This window comes from Thalia democratica, chromosome 5 (genome assembly GCF_965202585.1).
Source record: "Thalia democratica chromosome 5, ktThaDemo2.hap1.1, whole genome shotgun sequence".
NCBI classification, from domain to species: domain Eukaryota; kingdom Metazoa; phylum Chordata; class Thaliacea; order Salpida; family Salpidae; genus Thalia; species Thalia democratica.
Genome location: NC_139169.1, coordinates 50,999,733 through 51,018,290, shown reverse-complemented (window position 1 = coordinate 51,018,290; position 18,558 = coordinate 50,999,733). Strand labels below are relative to the sequence as shown.

The 18,558-nt window shown below is 27.7% G+C and overlaps 1 protein-coding gene across 3 annotated transcripts in view; it reads right to left on the bottom strand.

Moving 5' to 3' along the window:
• Nucleotides 1-18,558, bottom strand: part of LOC145835368 (uncharacterized) — an 85,812-nt gene that overhangs the window by 18,145 nt on the left and 49,109 nt on the right. For all 3 annotated transcript variants that reach the window (XM_082942929.1, XM_082942930.1, XM_082942931.1), the window contains 5 exons: nt 17,926-18,060; nt 17,639-17,724; nt 16,986-17,074; nt 12,084-12,206; nt 1,727-1,975 (listed from right to left, as the gene is read on the bottom strand). In XM_082942929.1, the coding sequence (XP_082799055.1) occupies nt 1,727-1,975; nt 12,084-12,206; nt 16,986-17,074; nt 17,639-17,724; nt 17,926-18,060 (682 nt within the window). The remainder of the gene's footprint in view (nt 1-1,726; nt 1,976-12,083; nt 12,207-16,985; nt 17,075-17,638; nt 17,725-17,925; nt 18,061-18,558) is intronic.

The window sequence follows — 18,558 nt, the reverse complement described above, 5'->3', positions numbered from 1 at the left end:
ACGACCTACTTAGTTTTGTTAGCAAACGATTAAATCTATATTTTTGAACAAGTAAAAATAAAAGCTAAGTTTTAGGTTAAGGAAATTAATTTTTTTAAGGTAGAAAAACATCAGACTTACTAACCTTCTGCAACGATATACGTTATCTTGAGTGTGTTAAACTTATATAAGTTAAAAAAAAATATTTACAGTTTTGCACCTCATCTTAAACAAAAAGTGTTTGAATTAACAAGTTTTGTAATATTACTGTTGTACATTCATCATCTAAAAATCTTAGAATTTAATTACCTATATAAAAACTTAGAAAGTTTAAATTAAAAACTATAGGTTATGTTTCAAATAAAACTGTTTTAAAAATTTCTAAACTGACTAACTTTACATGCAAAGGTTTTTGATAACTAAACTAGTTTTGAACATAGAAATAATGTAATTTTTAGTAGTATTATTACGTCATAATAATGAACAAAATTGTAGAATTTATAAAATCATCTAAAATTTTCTTACAGCATGAAAGCTTAAATACTTGTATCATACAAATATGTTAATATTTAATATTGAATTTTTTTTGATTTTTCTTCTGTTCGAAATTGTCTGGATAAGTGAATAAGCACTGTACTCTGCTATAAGGTAGTGAAACACGAAAGTTGTTTAGTGTGCAAGAGAGAAAAATGAATACTTTTCACCTACGATACCTTAGTCGCATCCTTAGAATTGCATGGCAACAAAAAATAACTAATGAGGACGTGTTAAGACGTACTAGTCTTACCACCATGTACTTTACCCTCAGTTAGCGCAGGCTTCGCGGGCTCGGTCATATTCTGAGGATGGGTGCTGAGAGAATCCCAAAGTCTCTGTTGTATGGCGAGTTGGTCGTTGGCAAACGCAATTGAGGTCGTCCAAGATTACATATTAAGGACCTAAAAAGCTTGAATATAAGAACTGATAAGTTATGAATATAAAAACTAATGAGTTACTTGCAAATGACCGCGCCAAATGGAGATCTACTGTACACAAAAGACTAAAAGAAAGGGAAAAAGAATACTTTAAGAAACCGAAGAAGATGAAGAAATGAGAAGTAGAATGAATTTTATTTATTTTTATTAATTAACTGTTTGTTTTATTTATTGCATCACTGTGTTTTTTAAATTTGTTGTAATCAATTGATTTTATTCTCTATGCACAATTACACGGCCTTTTATAAAAAAGTTTATTATACGAAATAAAATCAACAATGCTTTTGTTTTTTACTCATTATTATTGCTTGAAGTTCTTTTAAATGCTTCATCAGCAAGCAAGTAGAAAATAACTCTATTATTACTACTATTATTTATACTACTAATTATTATTAACATTGTTATTATTAGTATAATAATTAGTAAAAGTTAGGTTACTGTATATTACTAGGTTATTATTCTACTTGCTTTCTGACGACGTATTTGAAAGTACATACTTCAAAACAATAACAACGAGTATAAAAATAAACTTTGTTGATTTTTTTGAAGTATAATAAATTTACATATATTCCAAAATCACAAATAACGATTGACATACAAAGAGAATAATTTGAGACACTTTATTATTATAACTTTACTACTGTAATAAAATTTAAAAAAGATAGTAAAAAAAAAACATACATAACTTTTCTTTTTTAAATAATTCAAGCCACTTTGACTTAATATCTAGCTTTTTAAATTGTAATTTGTATCTGCAATACTTTAAAACTTACAAGGGTAGTGTTTAGAAACTTTTATTGCATCTGTTTGTGTTTGGACTTCTCTTAAAACTTTATGCTTCAATTTTTCAAATAGTTTTCTGTTTTCTTTGTCATTTCTTATCTTTAAGTCTTTGTGTGAATCACTTAAGCCTTTAGTACTTGTAGCTGATTCAAAATCTCCAGAGTATGAATCATTAGATGTCACAGTGGTCGTTTGGGACATGAAACTAGAAAAAGAACTAGTTCTGCTTCTAGAGTGTTCTGTTATTTACAGTGTATTGAAAAAATATATGAATTATTCATAAAAACTACGAAGTATATATAAAACGACTTTTTAGTTCTAACTTATTTTGAATTTTTTATCTACAGTAACCTCTCGCGAATCTACGCACATTGGGTCCACAGCAAAAGTGCGTAATTGAACAAGAGAACGTAACTTAACGAGAGGTAACAAAGACTTTATTATAAATAATCAAAAACTAAGATGATTTTATTTTCAAAATGTTTAGAGTTTTATATAAAAAAATAAATGTATCTCTAATTTAATACATACAATAAATTCAACTTGTTCAACATTTAAATATTTTTAAAAATAATTTGTTCTTCTATTTTCTAAGAATTATAAAATGCGTAACTAAACGAGAATGAGAAAACAAACGAGTTCGTTGATTTAAGAGAAGTTACTGTAACTATGTCTATGAACTAAATTAAACAAAAAAACATTATAGTTTTTACTGTTCTAAATATTCTGAATTTTTAGAAATATTTATTAAAGTAAAAAAACATTGGTTAGGGTAAAATTTAACTACAACTTCTTGTTTCTGAATAGTATTCAATTTGGACACTAGTCTGAAAAACATCAATCAGTTTTAACTTAGAAAATAAATTTTATATCTTAAGAACACTTTTTCGGAACTAATTTAATCTAATTTAAATACATTTAAAAAAAGCTGATATAATAACCTGAATGAGTTTGCAACTAGTCTAGATAGCGAACTCGTATTCTTTAAGTCTAGGTTTCTAACATAGAATTTTGTAATTTTAGATTGTCATGCTTCATTTTAGATTGACATTTTCTTTAATCTTTGTTGGTCGGCACCCAGTTTAGCATATAACCAGATTACCCGACTTACAACAATAAATTATTTATAACTGCGTAACCTACTAATATCACCGTGCAAAACTGAACCGTCTCGCATAAATATATTTATCTCTTTGCAAATAATACTTGAATGTGTATATTGAAAAGTACAGTATTAGTAAGAATCTATTGAAAAATAAACTATCCTTAATTTGTTTTAAACTTCTAAATTTTCAAGCATTTGTACTTAAAAACCTTGACATTTTTCCTTAACTTCAGTAAAATTAAGGTTACCAAAAACCAAATGCTTATTTAAATCGAAACTAAAAATTTCATAACATAATAAAAAAAAACTAATTTTTAAATTATTGATAGAATTTTTTTAAATATTTGAATTAAAGAAAAACTGAAATTCGGCCAACTTCTCAAAAAACTAATTTAGCTTGACGTATATAAACCCTATTAGTCTTATTCTAAATAGGTAAATTTCAAAAATGCACGAAGTTCTTTTTGCGCGAAGTCAATGTAGCACGGCGTCACTTTGATTTTTATTAATAATGACCTAATTCAGGGTTGCATAAATTTCTTCCAGGTTTTAAAAGTACACGTTTTTGGGTCTATTCTAAGTTTAAAGCTATGTTTAAGGTTAAAAGCTGTGCTAAGTAGTATAAAAAATTGAAAAGATACTGTAAAGCGACTTTAAATGTGTTTTTTAATCAAAAATATTTTTGATGACGACAACTTTTTTTTAATCTATATGATAGATTTTTCATGTCAAACCAAAATTTTACTACTTAACATTGTTCAAAATTTCAGTTTTTTTAGTGATTTTTGTTCAAAATTCCTGTTTTTCTTTCACAATTTCTCAAATTCCAGTTCTTTTTTAGCCTAAATTGTCAAAGTCCAGGTTTTTCCAGGCAACCCGGCTAATTTTAAATTAGGTTTAACTAAGTTATATTACTATTTTCTAAATTAAAATTTAAAATGTAAAATGTAAAGTTAAATCCGTGAAAGTGAAGCGGCCCCATTCTTAGTGATCAGCCTTGTTTTAGGGATTGAAATATAAATAGGGTATAAACTTATAAGTTACCTTATTATTAAAGCTAATATATTTTTAATTATTTAGATCAAGTAACTCACAATATGTTGAAACTTATTTTAAAAAATATATTTTTAAGAATGAAACACTGATTTTAATTGTGATCTACCAGATCCAAGATCCAGAACCGCCGGGAACCAGCCATATTTTGCTTGGAACCCGGTCAAATTTCATATAGGATCCTCCCGGTTCCGGATCTTTTTATTTAAATAGGATCCGGTCGGATCCTATATGAAATTTGGCCGGGAAGACTTTGTTTTCTGCGATCAGCTTCTTTCAGTTTTATTTACTTAGATAATTGTGCTTTTAATATTTAATATATATAAAATTAGTCAAGCGAAACAGAATAATTTAATTTAAGTTTACCCATCATTTGTTGTAAATATTCAGGTACATACATCCATTTAAATAAACATAGTAAAGTGTTAATTAAAAGTTTTTTGCAGATTGGATTGTTCTACGAACTCTACAATTTCGTTCTATTAATTTATACATTATTGTTATTCATTTTTAATATATAACATATTTTTAAATTCTAATGTATTTCAATTTTTTAAAAGTCTTGATAACTTTTATTTAACTTTTTCATCTCATTTAAATATTTTAATATATTAAATGTAAAAACTTTATAAATACAGCTCATTTAACATTAATTTATTATAATTTTAAGAGGCAGCAATTGTTAAACAACATTTTTTATTTTATAATATTACAAACGTCTTGCACTGTTTTGTTTAATTACCAGATTTGGTGAGCGTGAGCTGACCTTGTCAAGTAACAACAAAACATTAACTACCAAACAAAAAAAAAACTTTAGAAAATAAACTACTTTTTAGCCATGATTTAGATGAAAATTAGTATATAGTAGTATAAAATATTTCTATGAAAAAATCAAAGTTTTGTTGAACAACTCCTGCCTCTTAAAGTTAAAGTAACATAAAATTTTTAATACTTTATTCTATATATACACATTATTCATGTATAGTATTTTCTTGAGGATAATTTTTATATTAAATTTAGAATGGCAGCCACAAACTCAGTATAGTAAGTACACTCAGGATAACTCTGGATGTTTTTTAAGTTTGTTAAATATTTTAGATAAGTCAAGACACTAATGCCTAGTTAAAAAAATTTTAAAACTAATGCTAACTGAATTTTTTTTAAAAACTCTGGGTAATTTTAAGATTTTTTAAACATTACAACTGTTTTTTTTAGATATTAAATGCAGGGTTAAAAAAAAAACTAGAATTTTAGAAATTTGAGATATTAAAAAAAAAACCTGGAATTTTCAACAAAATTTTTTTTAACCTTGAATTTTAAACAATTTCTAAATATTAAGTGGTAAAATTTTAGTCTGACACGAAAAATCTACCATATAGATAAACATTTTTAGCAGGGTTGCCACAGATCAAGCTGATAAAAATTTCCTGACTTTCTAAATCAAACTCTTAATTTAAACTTAATCTAATTTCTAATTCATTTGGGTGCTTTAAGAGTTCACTTCTATATATGGTCATTGGTGTCTCGCTCTACATATTCAGAAATCAAAACAAATGTAGCAATAAGTAAAATGCAGAAGATTCATTACAAGTCAATAACATAACCTGCTTTTACTTATTTTTCAAATTTGAACAATTTTGAAAAAATTATATAGCGGTAAAGTATACACATAAATTTGTTACATAAAATAGTAAACTTAGTGCTCAATTATAAAGAACTTAATTATTTACTTGAACAAAAATCACTTTGATTCAAAATTCTGGAACATGAATGTTTGTGTAAATATCGCAGTTTCACTATGTAAGTGTCCTTGCCACAGATCATTAATACTAAACAAGTATACAAAAACTGCTTGTTCAAGTAGGGTAGTAGTTCAATAAATTAAAAGAACAATTTTGCAGTTTAATGATATTTTATTAATTTATACCAGATGAAAGCATTAGAAATTTAATTATTTTGTAAATTTCTAGGAAAATTGGTAAGGATGACCCTTGTTATACAATTTTCAGTCTTTGCAATAAACCCATTATAAGAGGTAATGCTAACTCGTACATCATTTCTGCTTTACTAAAGCATTTGAATTCAAAACATCAAAGAGAAATTTTAGAGCAGGGGTCGGCAGGCAGTTGGTAGTCGCGGGCCAAATTTCAAGTTTCCAAAGTCTTCGCGGGCCGCAGGTTTAGTTTTAGTGACATTTGATAATATTTTGGTTTTAGTTTTAGTCACACTAAAGAAAGGTTTTACTTTTATTCACCTTATTATTTTAAATGACTTTAGCTATACAAAGAATGCCTATTTAATATTTATTAGAATAGAATTTACATTGACTAACTAATATACTTAAGTGTTAATAAACTATGTACTTTTATAAGCACTTAATAAGTTAAACTTAATACTTTTGTAAATTTACTTACAACCTAACTATCTATAAAAACCTAACTTGAAAGACAATTTATGGGTTACTTTTATACATTTGTCATATTATCAACCCTTTTTTTATAGTTCTAAGAATTTTTACTTCAAAAAATTTTTTGCGTGTTTTTAAACTCATTAGAAAACTTATTAATTAGTTACCTTAAAAAAATTAGTACCTGTTTGTATTCCAGAAAGCTAAAACTAATTCTTTAACATAATTTATTCTCGAAAATTTTAATAAAATATCTTATTAGTAATTAGTATTTTACATGGTTGCCACTTACTAAGCAAAAATGTCTGAGTAGTATCAAACTAGCCTAAATTTATTATAAGCTAAAAAAGCTAATAAATAGTTGTTAATCAAGCTTAAGTACCTAGTTAAAATATCATCATTATCAAAATGTACACAAATGTAAGAAAACAAGAAAAAATTACAATTAGTAAACTACACTAAAGTCATATAAACTATTCTGAGAATTAAAAAATTTCTTTGAAGTGTTTGAAATAAAAGTTTCACACACACCTGAGTGTTCAAGCTTTTAAAATAGCCTGTTTGTGTAGCAACCCAGTTAAAATAAAGTTCACAACATAAAGAAATAACGAAGATTATTAACAGTAAATAAATTACATGTCAAAAAGTATAAGTCAGTTGGAATCAGGGGTGTCGCGTGGGGTGTTGCACTGCCGCAATTGCACCACCTTAAAATTTTGTAAGAAAAAATTAAGTATCTATAACGTTTTCGTTATTTTTTAGACCAAAATCTCTTATTTAACTCCAATTTAGAAAACTACCATTTTGCTCACTTCACTGCCGCAAACTCTTTGCTGACTGCCGCAAATGAACTAAAAACAGCAAAATTTCTTCAAGAATTACCGCAAAATCAATATCTTGCGGTAAGTAAGCTAAGTTGAAAATTCCCTGAAGCAGTAGAGGTTTAGGTATCATTCCACAAGTTATTGTAAACAAAAAATGAAAACAAATCTAAGCAGAGCACAGGCGATTCAAGCAGAGGCAACTCGAGAAGAAGCAACTCGAGAAGAGGCAACTCGAGAAGAAGCAACTCGAGAAGAAGCAACTCGAGAAGAAGCAACTCGAGAAGAAGCAACTCGAGAAGAAGCAACTCGAGAAGAGGCAACTCGAGAAGAGGCAACTAGAGATGAAGCAACTCGAGAATAGGCAACTCGAGAAGAAGCAACTCGGGCAGAAGCAGCTCAAGAAGAGGCAACTCGAGCAGAAGCAACTCGAGCAGAAGCAACTCGAGAAGAGGCAACTCGAGCAGAAGCAGCTCAAGAAGAGGCAACTCGAGCAGAAGCAACTCGAGAAGAGGCAACTCAAGCAGAAGCAACTCGAGAAGAAACAACTCAAGTAGGGGCAAATCGATCACCTTCAACTCTGATTTTTTTTCTGCACCACCAAAGAAAAATACCACGCGACGCCACTGGTTGGAATGGACAATTAAGATTCTTAAACAAACTTAGTATAACATTCTATTGAGTCATTAGCGAAGTAGAAAAACTTATTTTTTATTAAGCATTTTAACAATTCTTTATCTGAAATAAGAATATTGCATTTAAAAATAATAATTGTAAAATATAAGACGAGCTACAAGAATAAAAAACGTTAGTTAGGAGTTATTGCGAGAAACGATAAAAAACAAATCACCAAAGTCAATTCTCCAACAAAGCACATGATTATCTTCAGTAACTACAGAATGATCAGAAAAAATGTTAAGGCAAGTTAAAAAGTAGCAAAATTTATTACTTAAAATGAAATACCGTTTATAATTGAAAACTTTTCTAAAGAATTTATGTTGGCGGTAATGAAAAGCTTTTGTTTATTTCTTCAATGACAACTAGAAGTCGTGTTTAGGAAATACAATAAGGTTACAGTCGCATAAATCAAACTAGGACTTCTGTTAACACGAGAGCACTGATTAAAAAAAACTGTTACTCATCTAAGAGTTTTTATTAGAGATGTTTTTACTAACTTTGACATTTTAGTAGAATTTCTTGGTTTAGTTTCAAAGCGTAGCACAACAACCGGTGAAATTTTACAAGTAAAGGTGCAATGCACCAAAAAAAAGTTTTTGAAAGTACAACTCCTTCCTTTATTTTTAGTATAAAGTTTAATAAAATATCTTAACAAATATATCAATAGTAAAAAATACTGTTAAACTACTTTAATATATTTTCTAACAGAAAAATTCATATTTGGTAAGTTTTTCTGTCAAATCGAAATTTTATTACTTTACATGTAAAAATTGTTTGAAATTCCAGATTTTTTCAATAATTCTCAAATTCAAGTTTTTTTCCAGAATTTTTAAGCATAAATCTTCAAGTTCAAAGCTTTTCCTGGATTTAAGTTTTTTGGCAACACTAATAGTTCACACTTAAATGTACACAATAATATAAATAACATTTTGAATTGTATTAGCTGCAAAACTTAAAATTTAACATATATTATAGCTCAAACTAACACTGTTGATTGAGGAAAACATACATCATAAGTTTAATTTGCCACTTTTTCAAGCAAAAAAGCCAGCCTGAATCAACAAAAACATTCCTGATATTTGTGTATACAAAAAGCAATTCTAGCCAAAAACTTTAAAAATGACTTAGTTGGCCTGATATTTAAAGTCTTCAAATAGTGATAGTCTGAGTGTGTGGTAATGTTTAGTTGTTTATTTGCTTGAATTTGAACTATTTTGATTAACAATGTACAAACTTAATAAACTTACTATCCCTAAATCTAGTTTATATTAAATAGGTAGCTCCAAATAATTGGTGTATTTTGTGTTAAGCAATTGTGTGTATTGTTATGCAAGGCATAAAAATTAAATAAGTTTGACAAAAAAAATGTTTGAAAAATGAAAATGTATACCTAACAAAACCTATATCAATTTATGTCATATATATTGTTTAAAATGTGTGTGTACAATTTAGATATTACATTTTTTTATTAGATTTTTCAGATAATTACTTGCTGTTGTAAAAAAGAAGTTATTATAAAACTGAGAAAAATATCCTGTTAGAATGCTAATCTGTCTTTTTCACAGTGTTAAACTAAAGCAGTAATTTCTTTTTAAATATTATACAGAGACTTAAAACCAAACTAATCAAATTAAATCGAATTACCGAAAAAATTTAACTTGAAATATATTTTTGCTTGGCGGGCCACATTTACATACTCGCGGGCCACAAAATTTTCTTTCGCGGGCCGCATTCCATTCAAAAAAATAACGTGCTCGCGGGCCGCAGATTTACCCTTCGCGGGCCGCAATTGGCCCGCGGGCCGCAGTTTGCCGACCCCTGTTTTAGAGACTAAGAAATCATTATCACCATCCAATAAAACAGTCAGCGATAGTTCGTCCCCAACTCCAAAACAAAGGAAGCTAACAGCAATGAACCAAGCTAGTATATTGAGAGTTATCGCCCTGTTAAACAGTGGAAAACAAATGATCCAAAAACAATCGAAATTCATAAAATCATCATTGCTACGAACAACCAACCATTTTCAATTACTAGCGATCAAGGTTTCATAGACCTATTGACTGTGTTACCTGCTGTATCTGTCCTGGTATCCATTTCTTCTTATTCGAACGAGTCGTGATTTGTTGTAATGACAATGTTTTAAATTTATTCTTATCCTTGTTATGAATTTTAGGCATAGATAGTTTTAATTAAAGTAAGGTTAAGCTAAAATATATTTCTTTTTTAGTTGTGAAATCTATTTACAAAACTATAAGAGAAATAAGTGCATGCAAAAACTACAACACGTGATTGAAAAGTACATACAATAGACTAACAGTTTTCTCGAATTTATACTAACTATCGCCCAACAATTGTAGTGAATTTCCGAACTCTTAGTTACTTAAGCGTCGATAGCAACTAATGATTTAATATCTTGAGTGATTGATTCTCCACGACGTTAATTCCCACAGTCTATAACAATGATCAGCGACGGATGGTTTTTAGAACTGCCTTTTTCTAAGAAAACGCGCTGATTTTATACTAATTCAAACGAAGTTTTACTTCTAATATAAAAATATGTTTGTTTTTTTAATACTGGAAGCACGTCACGAAATCTGCGTAAAACATTTACAACATCTGATTTTAAATAAATTTATCGAGTGTTCACCACGACAACTGCTTTAGAGCCAGGTTACTTAAAATCCGAGCACTAAGTACTTCACTGATACAATGCTTCCTCATTTTTTTGAAAGTTTGAAGATAAAAATACAAAATGAGTTATCAGAAGCTTCGCTTTTGTCATTTAAAAGTGACATATAGACAATTTCGAAGACAAAGACAAATATATCTTACTTTAAAAGCGAATCGGTCAAATGAAAGCTTTGAGTACAAAAACCGAGCTTTGCTATGTAAGGAATTAGAAAGTTCTCACTCTGGCTTTAATATTTGTAAAAATATAAAGTAGATCCTTGAAAAATGGGGTATTAATATGAATCGCATTCACGTTTTTCTGCGCGACAATGCATTTAACATGAAGGCTGGTATGTTGGGGTTAGAATCCTCTTCAGTACCCTGTTTCATTCACACCCTTCAACTGATAATTTAAGGATCACTGATTTCAGAAAGTAACATAAGTGTAGCCAATGCCTGTCAAACTGTTGGCCACTTTAATCATTCTTCTACAGCGTGCGAGAAACTAAAAAAAATCCCGGTTACTTTAGGCTCATCAGTGTCAATTTAAAAACCCTTGTTACTTGTGCAAGATGTTGAAAGTAGGTAAAACTCTACACACCTAATGCTTAAAAGACTAGAAAAGCTATAAAAAAAACAAGTGTTTAGAACTACGTGACTAACTACAAACTTAAACCCGAAATATTCTTACAGCTGATGAATGGAAACTTGTTAGCCTCCTTAATGAACTCCTCGAACCTTTTTACATAGTAACGCAGCAGTAAGAACAACGCATTGCTGTCAAGTGTAATCCCGCATGCAGCAGTACTAAAAGAGTCTTTTAATCATAAAGCTAATAGTCTTCTATGTCCAGATCAAAGTAGTTCTACAACCTTGGCAGAAAATATAGAAGAGGCCTTTGAAAGAAGGTTTTATGTTACTGATAACAGCAAAAGAATAAACCATTATGATAACGACTTGTTTTTACTCACAACAGCTGTTGATCCACGGTATCGACTTGACTTTTTCCCTGTTAATCTCAAACAGAAGGTTATAAGGTTATTGAAATCACAAGTAAAAAAACCATAGTTGTCGTGAGACTGGTCAAAGTAGTCAAGTTCCTCTAGTACCGCCTAAAAAGCCTAAAGCTAAAATACCTACCAATGATGTTCCCAAAACTTTTGTCGTTCTTTTCTATATAGTTGTCGTGCGGTGAAGTTCATTGTTTATTATTATTATACATTTAAATCGGAAAGAAATGCATTATTTTTAGCTTTTGGTGAAGTTTAAAGTAGGAAACTGTGTTAAATGATATAAAAACATTGAAAAAATAGTCTAAAGCTACTTTAATGTGTTTTTTAATAAAAAAAATTTTGAAGATAAAAAAAAATTTCATCTATATGATAGATTTTGAGTCGAATCGAAATTTTGATACTTAAAATGTTAAAATTGTTCAAAATTCCAGGTTTTTTGGCAACCCTGTGAATAACAAACTGTATACATTTGAAAAAATCTCTTAAAAAACATATACTAAAAAAACTACTTAAAAATATATTAAAATATCAAATATTTTTAATGTACTAGTAATTTTATGTATTTCATATTACTGTTTATCTTATAAAAAATCATACTACTTTCGGAAATTTCAGTGAAGATAGTGTCAGTATATTTCAATGTGTCACTTTTTGAAACATCTGTTTTAGAGTTAATGACATCACTATACGTTGATATAACCGATGCTGAGTTGCTTGTAGTTTCTAAAAAAAAATTACGTTTTTAGTTTTTTTTATTAATCAAATTAATATAAAACCGTACAATTTTGCTGACTGTGTGACATAAGTAAGCCGGCAACTGGAAAAAAGTATGTAAACATTTAAAATTTTTGTTGAAAAATGGTTGTCAGGAAGCATTAAATGATTTAAATGGACTAAGAGCTCATAACTAAATTAAAAATATAGTCTAGAACTAAAGTTATGCTATGCCGGTTTGCGTGAGGATATTTATAGTGTTTTTGCGAACCAAATTTAGAAAAATTAATAATCAAATGAGATAAAATAACCATTGAAAAATTAGTGTAACATAAAACATTCGATTTGCTTTTAATGGTTTTGAATTTTTTTTTAAAGTTTTGTTCTTTTAGTTAAATTGTAAACAATTGATTTGTTTTCAGTTCTATTTTGCAATATTAAATAAATGTTTTCATTTTTTAAAACCTAATAAACTTTAAATATGGTGAGAAAAAAAAAATAGCTCAGAAAAGCCATATAAATAATTATTTCAAAAAAACCTTACATTTTGTAGAGACGGGTCAGGTTTGCACAAAGACACATTTGTACGAAGGGTCAATTTTGCGCGAAAAACAATATTTCACAAAAAAAAAAGATTTAATAAAAAGATCAATGACAAGGGGGGAAATTTATAGTAAAAATAAAAAATTTAAAACATCTTTAGAAAAAATAAAACTTATCGACCAAGAGTAAGGGGTAACAATGATATTTTTTTTTCAAAACAAAAAAAAAAAAAAACCAAACAAAAAAAAATTAAACCCGTGCAAAAGTGTCTTTGTGCAAAAGCAGGGTTACCACTGGTTTTTGAGAAATTTCCTCCAGGTTTTTAAAAGTACACGTTTTTGCGTCTATTTTTAGTTAAAATTAATTTCAAGGTTAAAATTATGTTATATAGTATAACACCATTTAAAAGATACTGTAAAGCTATTTAAATGTGTTTTTAAATTTTTTTTTTTTGAGGATTACAAATTTTCTTTATCTATATGATAGAATTTTTGTGTCAAATCGAAATTTCATTACATGTAAAAATTGTTCAAAATTCAAGGTTTTTTTTTCAAAATTTCTCAAATTCCAGCTTTTTTAGCCTAAATTGTCAAATTCCAGGTTTTGTGGCAATCCTGAAAAGTGACCCTCGAGCAAAAGTTTCTTCGTACATCTTTGTCACCTACCTATACTTTGTATATCCTAAAAAACTAATTAAATATGGTGAACGTGTAACGTTGAGTCATTGAATACAGTAATTGTCGAAAACAGCCTATAAAACTTTAACTACAGTGATATATTTTTGATACGGGTTATGTTTATGTCTTAAATACGTGATCTTTAATTACTTATAAACTGACTGCTTTACTTACGAGTAGCTTACAGTACTAAAGATACAAGACTTATTCCTAATTTATGAATAAAACACACTTTGAATTAACGTTTATAACAAAATAGTTGTTATCAAAACTAAAGAAAGAAACTGTAATAGTTAATAAGCAAATATTATATTATATCACAACTCAAGTAAAATACCTACAACCTTGACAAAGTAGATTTATTCTTCACTAGACAACAAAAACTTTCTTCAATGTAGATTATACTTCATAGGCTCGAACTTAACTTGATATTGCGTTGATTATGCGAACTTCATCGTGACTAAAGACGGCATGCGCCTTGCAGCAGATATAACAACTAACGCGTATTTGTAAGACAAACGCCGATATATATGCATTTGAAAGAAATTAACTCCTTTAAATAAACAATGTTATCGTAGGAAACAGGGAAAATTGTTTTGAAAAAGCTTACCAAAAGTTTTTATTGTTACAAAAATTCTATATTTATTCACACTCTTTACAATTATAAAATGAAATGCTGATTTCATTACAAAACTTGATTTTTTTATTTCTATTTAATAAGTAAATAGAACGCGTTCATTGTAATTATAAAAACTTAACATTCCACATCTACATAAAACACAAAAACTATTAAAGTAACATTTAATTTTTTTTTTCTAAGGAGAAATCACATACGCAAAAAACTTTAGAAAGCTACTACACCAAGTCTGAAAATTTTTGTTCTAATATTTTTTATCTTACCTTAGTTTGTCAAATAATTTGCTATACTAAAACTTTAATTTTGAAAAGATTTGTAAATATTGACTTTATACATAATTTAATTTCTTATTTCTAGTTCATTGGGATTTTGGATTATTGCGTTTGGGCCAAAATCTTTTGAGATAGTTCATCAGGGTTCGTACGAAAAAAATCAAATCTCAGCATAACATTGCTCAGTTTAGAACGATTTAGACCTTTGATGGTTGGCTCCTAGTTCAGCTTATAAACATTTTAAACGAAATAATTTATTAGTGTGTTAGTAACTGTTTAGCCTACTAATTATAGAACTTCCAGTGTACTTTCCCTTAGTATTTAACAACTTAAAGTGACCCTTAAAAAATGAAATAAAAAATTTAGATTTAGAACATTAAATGTAAAATAATTGCCACATACAAATTTAACATATTATTTTCAAAGTGCTTGCTCTTTTGTTTTAAATTTTTTTAAACTTTAACTACATCAACACTAATACAATCATTTTATGGTACTTCCTTCTGAATATATACTCCTTGCAAATAATTCTTGAACGAGTGAATTGAAAATACAACACTGGTAAGAAAACTAATAGTATCTCCTCAAAACAAGACAATCTCAAATTAAGAAACTTTTAAGCATTTACACTTGACATGGTTACATGACAATTTAAATTCGGACATTTCGAATTCCGACAATTCAAACTCTTAAAAAATATTTGAAAGACTATATCTCAAAAAGTAGTATAATTTTTCAAAAAATAAAAAATACATACGCAGGTCCTATAAATATCTACAAACAATTTTTTCTTTTTCGAATTTTATAAAATATTACTGAGAAACTTAAATATTACTAAAAATAACTATGTTTTTTACTTTATTTAAGCCATATCTCATTAAATATTTAATGTTTTGTAAAAATAAAAAATGGCTTGTAGACATAGGACCGACATATTTATTTTTACTTTTGACAAATATACATTACTTTTTTAGTTGTGGCTCTATTTTTTTTTAAGAATTTGAACTGTCGGAATTTTAATTGTCCGAATTTGTTGAGTTGTGCACCCACTTGACATACTGCCTACAAAAAACAAATGCTTAAAAATAAATTTACAATTTACTGGTCTACTCAAAAAAAAAGCATATTTTCAAATTGTTTTTAGAAGTTTTAAAAAAAAGTTCAAACATTTGAACAAACAAAAACTGACATTTTGCAAAATTTTTCATAAAAAAACTGATTTTGCCTGACGTATATGAACCCTATAAATATGCATTTGAAACTTGTTTTCAGTACTCATATATATTATGAAAAAATATCTGTAAAAATATAAAGTTATTTAAATAGGGCTAAAACATAGCTAATATCTAATTATTCAATAAGATACAAATATACAACTGTTCTCAACAATTCATACGCTTTTTTAGTTTACTAGTTTAACAATTAAGCAATTTTGCAAAACTACAAAGGTGTCTCGGATACTGTTGTTCGTGTAGTGAAGTTCATTATTTATTATTGAAGGCGCGAAATATCTGAACTTTGTTGTTGACGGCCAAAATAAATACTGATTAATACTGAAGAACGAGCGTAGATCATAATATCACAATAAGCTGACGGTATCTTAGTCGTTGTGAACAATTTAGATGCGTTATTTTTTTCCAACTTTACACTTGAACAGTCGCTTCTATACTTAGCCTTACTTCTTAGCTTACTTAGCTACTAAATACTTCTATATTTAGCCCGCTTAAGTAGGTCTCAAAATCGGTTTCTCGTGATTGCTGATATTTTTTGTCGTGTGGTTAAATATATTATTGAAGGCGAAAACATCTTTTAACTTTGTTGATGATTGCCGAAATAAACACACATAACATAAAATTAAAGTAGATCAAACAACTTTCAAATAAAAACATTATCTTTAACTGAACTAGTTCAAAAGTTTTTTTTTTGTACAAAAACTCTTCAACACTTAGGTGATATGACGTTTTTGTATAACTAAAACTGTACTGGCATGTCGTTTTTTAAATGTTCAGACTTTAGAGCAGGCAGGGTGGTCACTGGTTTTCAGCAAATTTTCTCCTAGATTTTAAAAAATTTATACAGATTTTTTAAAGTACTTGTTTTTATTTCTATCTTAGTTTAAAATTAAAGTAAAAAATTGTGTTAAATAGTACAGTAACATTGGAAAAATACTGGATAGCTATTTTAAATCAGTTTTAAATAATAATAAAACTTTGATGATGACAATTTTTTTTATCTATGTAATATATTTATTGTGTCATATCGAAGTTTCACTACTTAACTTATAAAAACTGTATAAAATTTTAGTTTTTCCAGGCTTTTCAGTGATATTTTCTTAAAATTACAGATTTTTTAGCCTAGATTGTCAAATTCAGGTTTTTCCAGGATTCTAGGTTTAGTGGCCACCCTGCTGCAAAGTTTCTCAAACTCAGTACTATAATTGACTACTTGACAGAAACTTAAAAAAATATTTTTTCTTTAATAGCTATCTCCCCTTTACTAGTTAATTATTCATTGAACTTTTGCCTGTTTAAATAAGCCCTGCTTTAGTTTAATCGTTATAACAAAATCATTTTATTTGTTTCATGTTATGGTACAGTAGTCATAAATATTAATAAATACATAACTATTATAAATATTTCCGATATACTGTGTAATTAACCTAAAGTAGAAGAATCTCTAAAAGAAGTTGAAGTTTTACTGTTGTTGTTTTTAACTACTACCTTTTTTTCATCCATACTTACTTTTGTGCTGTAAAAACAGTTGTTTTAACTATTTTTATCATAGTTTCTAATTTAAGCAAGTTCTTAAAACTAAATTGTATTTAAAAGCTTACTTAGATTTGTTACACTTTTCTTGATCACTATCACAAAGAAAACTATTTAAAAAAACATTTAAAGTTTTTTTAATACTTTTATTTTAAAGTAACAGGGTTGCCACTCGTTTTTTCAAAAATTTTTCCAGGTTTCAAAAGTACACATTTTTGGACCTATTTTTAGTTTAAAGTTAAGTCTACATTAAAAATTGTGTTGTATAGTATAAAATATTGAAAGGATACTGTAAAGCTATTTTAAATGTGTTTTGAATAAAAAATTTTTGATGATGTCCAAAAAATTATCTAAATGATAAATTTTTTGTGTCATATCGAAAATTTTCTCCGTAAATGTAAAAATTAGTTAAAATTATAGGTCTTTCCAGGTTTTTAGTGAATTTTGTACAAAATTCCAGGTTTCTTTTGCCTAAATTGCCAAATTCCAGGGTTCCAAGTAAAGTGGCAACCCTGTAGTCATTAAAATCAATTTAATCAAAAATAACCTTGTAGAAAGTTTTTTCTTATCTGAAAAATTTAGTATTCTGCCATTAACATTGTTTTTTGTTGAAAACATCTTTGAAGTAGAATCCTGTAGAAATATATGCAAACAAAAAACATAAAATTAGTTTCATTTTATAGTTTTTCAATATTATATTATTCCTAATTTTAATAAGTTAGATAAAAACTATATTAGTTTAAAAATAAAACTATAGATTACAAGCACAAAACTTTGATAAGAATTTAGGGCACAGTTACATAAAAAAAAATTACAACTAATCAATTTACGTACTTTACAATCTTCTAAAGTTTGATCTATTTCTTCAGTAATAGATAAGGACTGTTTAGACGATACAGAATCTGACATAAAGCTGTCTAACGAGATATCTTCGTTCTTGTTGTTAAAATGCGAATCCAAATCAAATGACTAAAAAAGTTGAATAAGAACTCTAATATAAAATATAGTTCATCCTAAATGTTATAAAAAAATGTCTAGTTGTACCCATGGGCACAAAATTATTCTAAAAAACGAATTCTTTTTTAATCGATGCTTCACGCTACAAAAGATGATTAATAAAATAAACATATCTATTTAACTTTTGAGGTAAATTTTTATAGTCGGCGAACCAAAGTCTATTGCAATAAAAATTTGATGAACTTTCAAAACTTCACCATCTTTTAAACTAAATATATTCATTGATTTTTGTGTAACAGAAACATTTGATACACATCATTTAGTTTAGAAGTTTGTCTTAAGTAAATAATACGGTCACTTATTTTTAAACTGCAAAATTCTTGTTAAACCTCGTGGAAAAAAAAAACATTTTGTTTTATTTTTGTTTCGTAAAAATGTTTTACAAAACCAATTTATTTTTTACTAAATATTTTATTTTTATACCTAGAAAATCAATCAACTTTAAGTAAT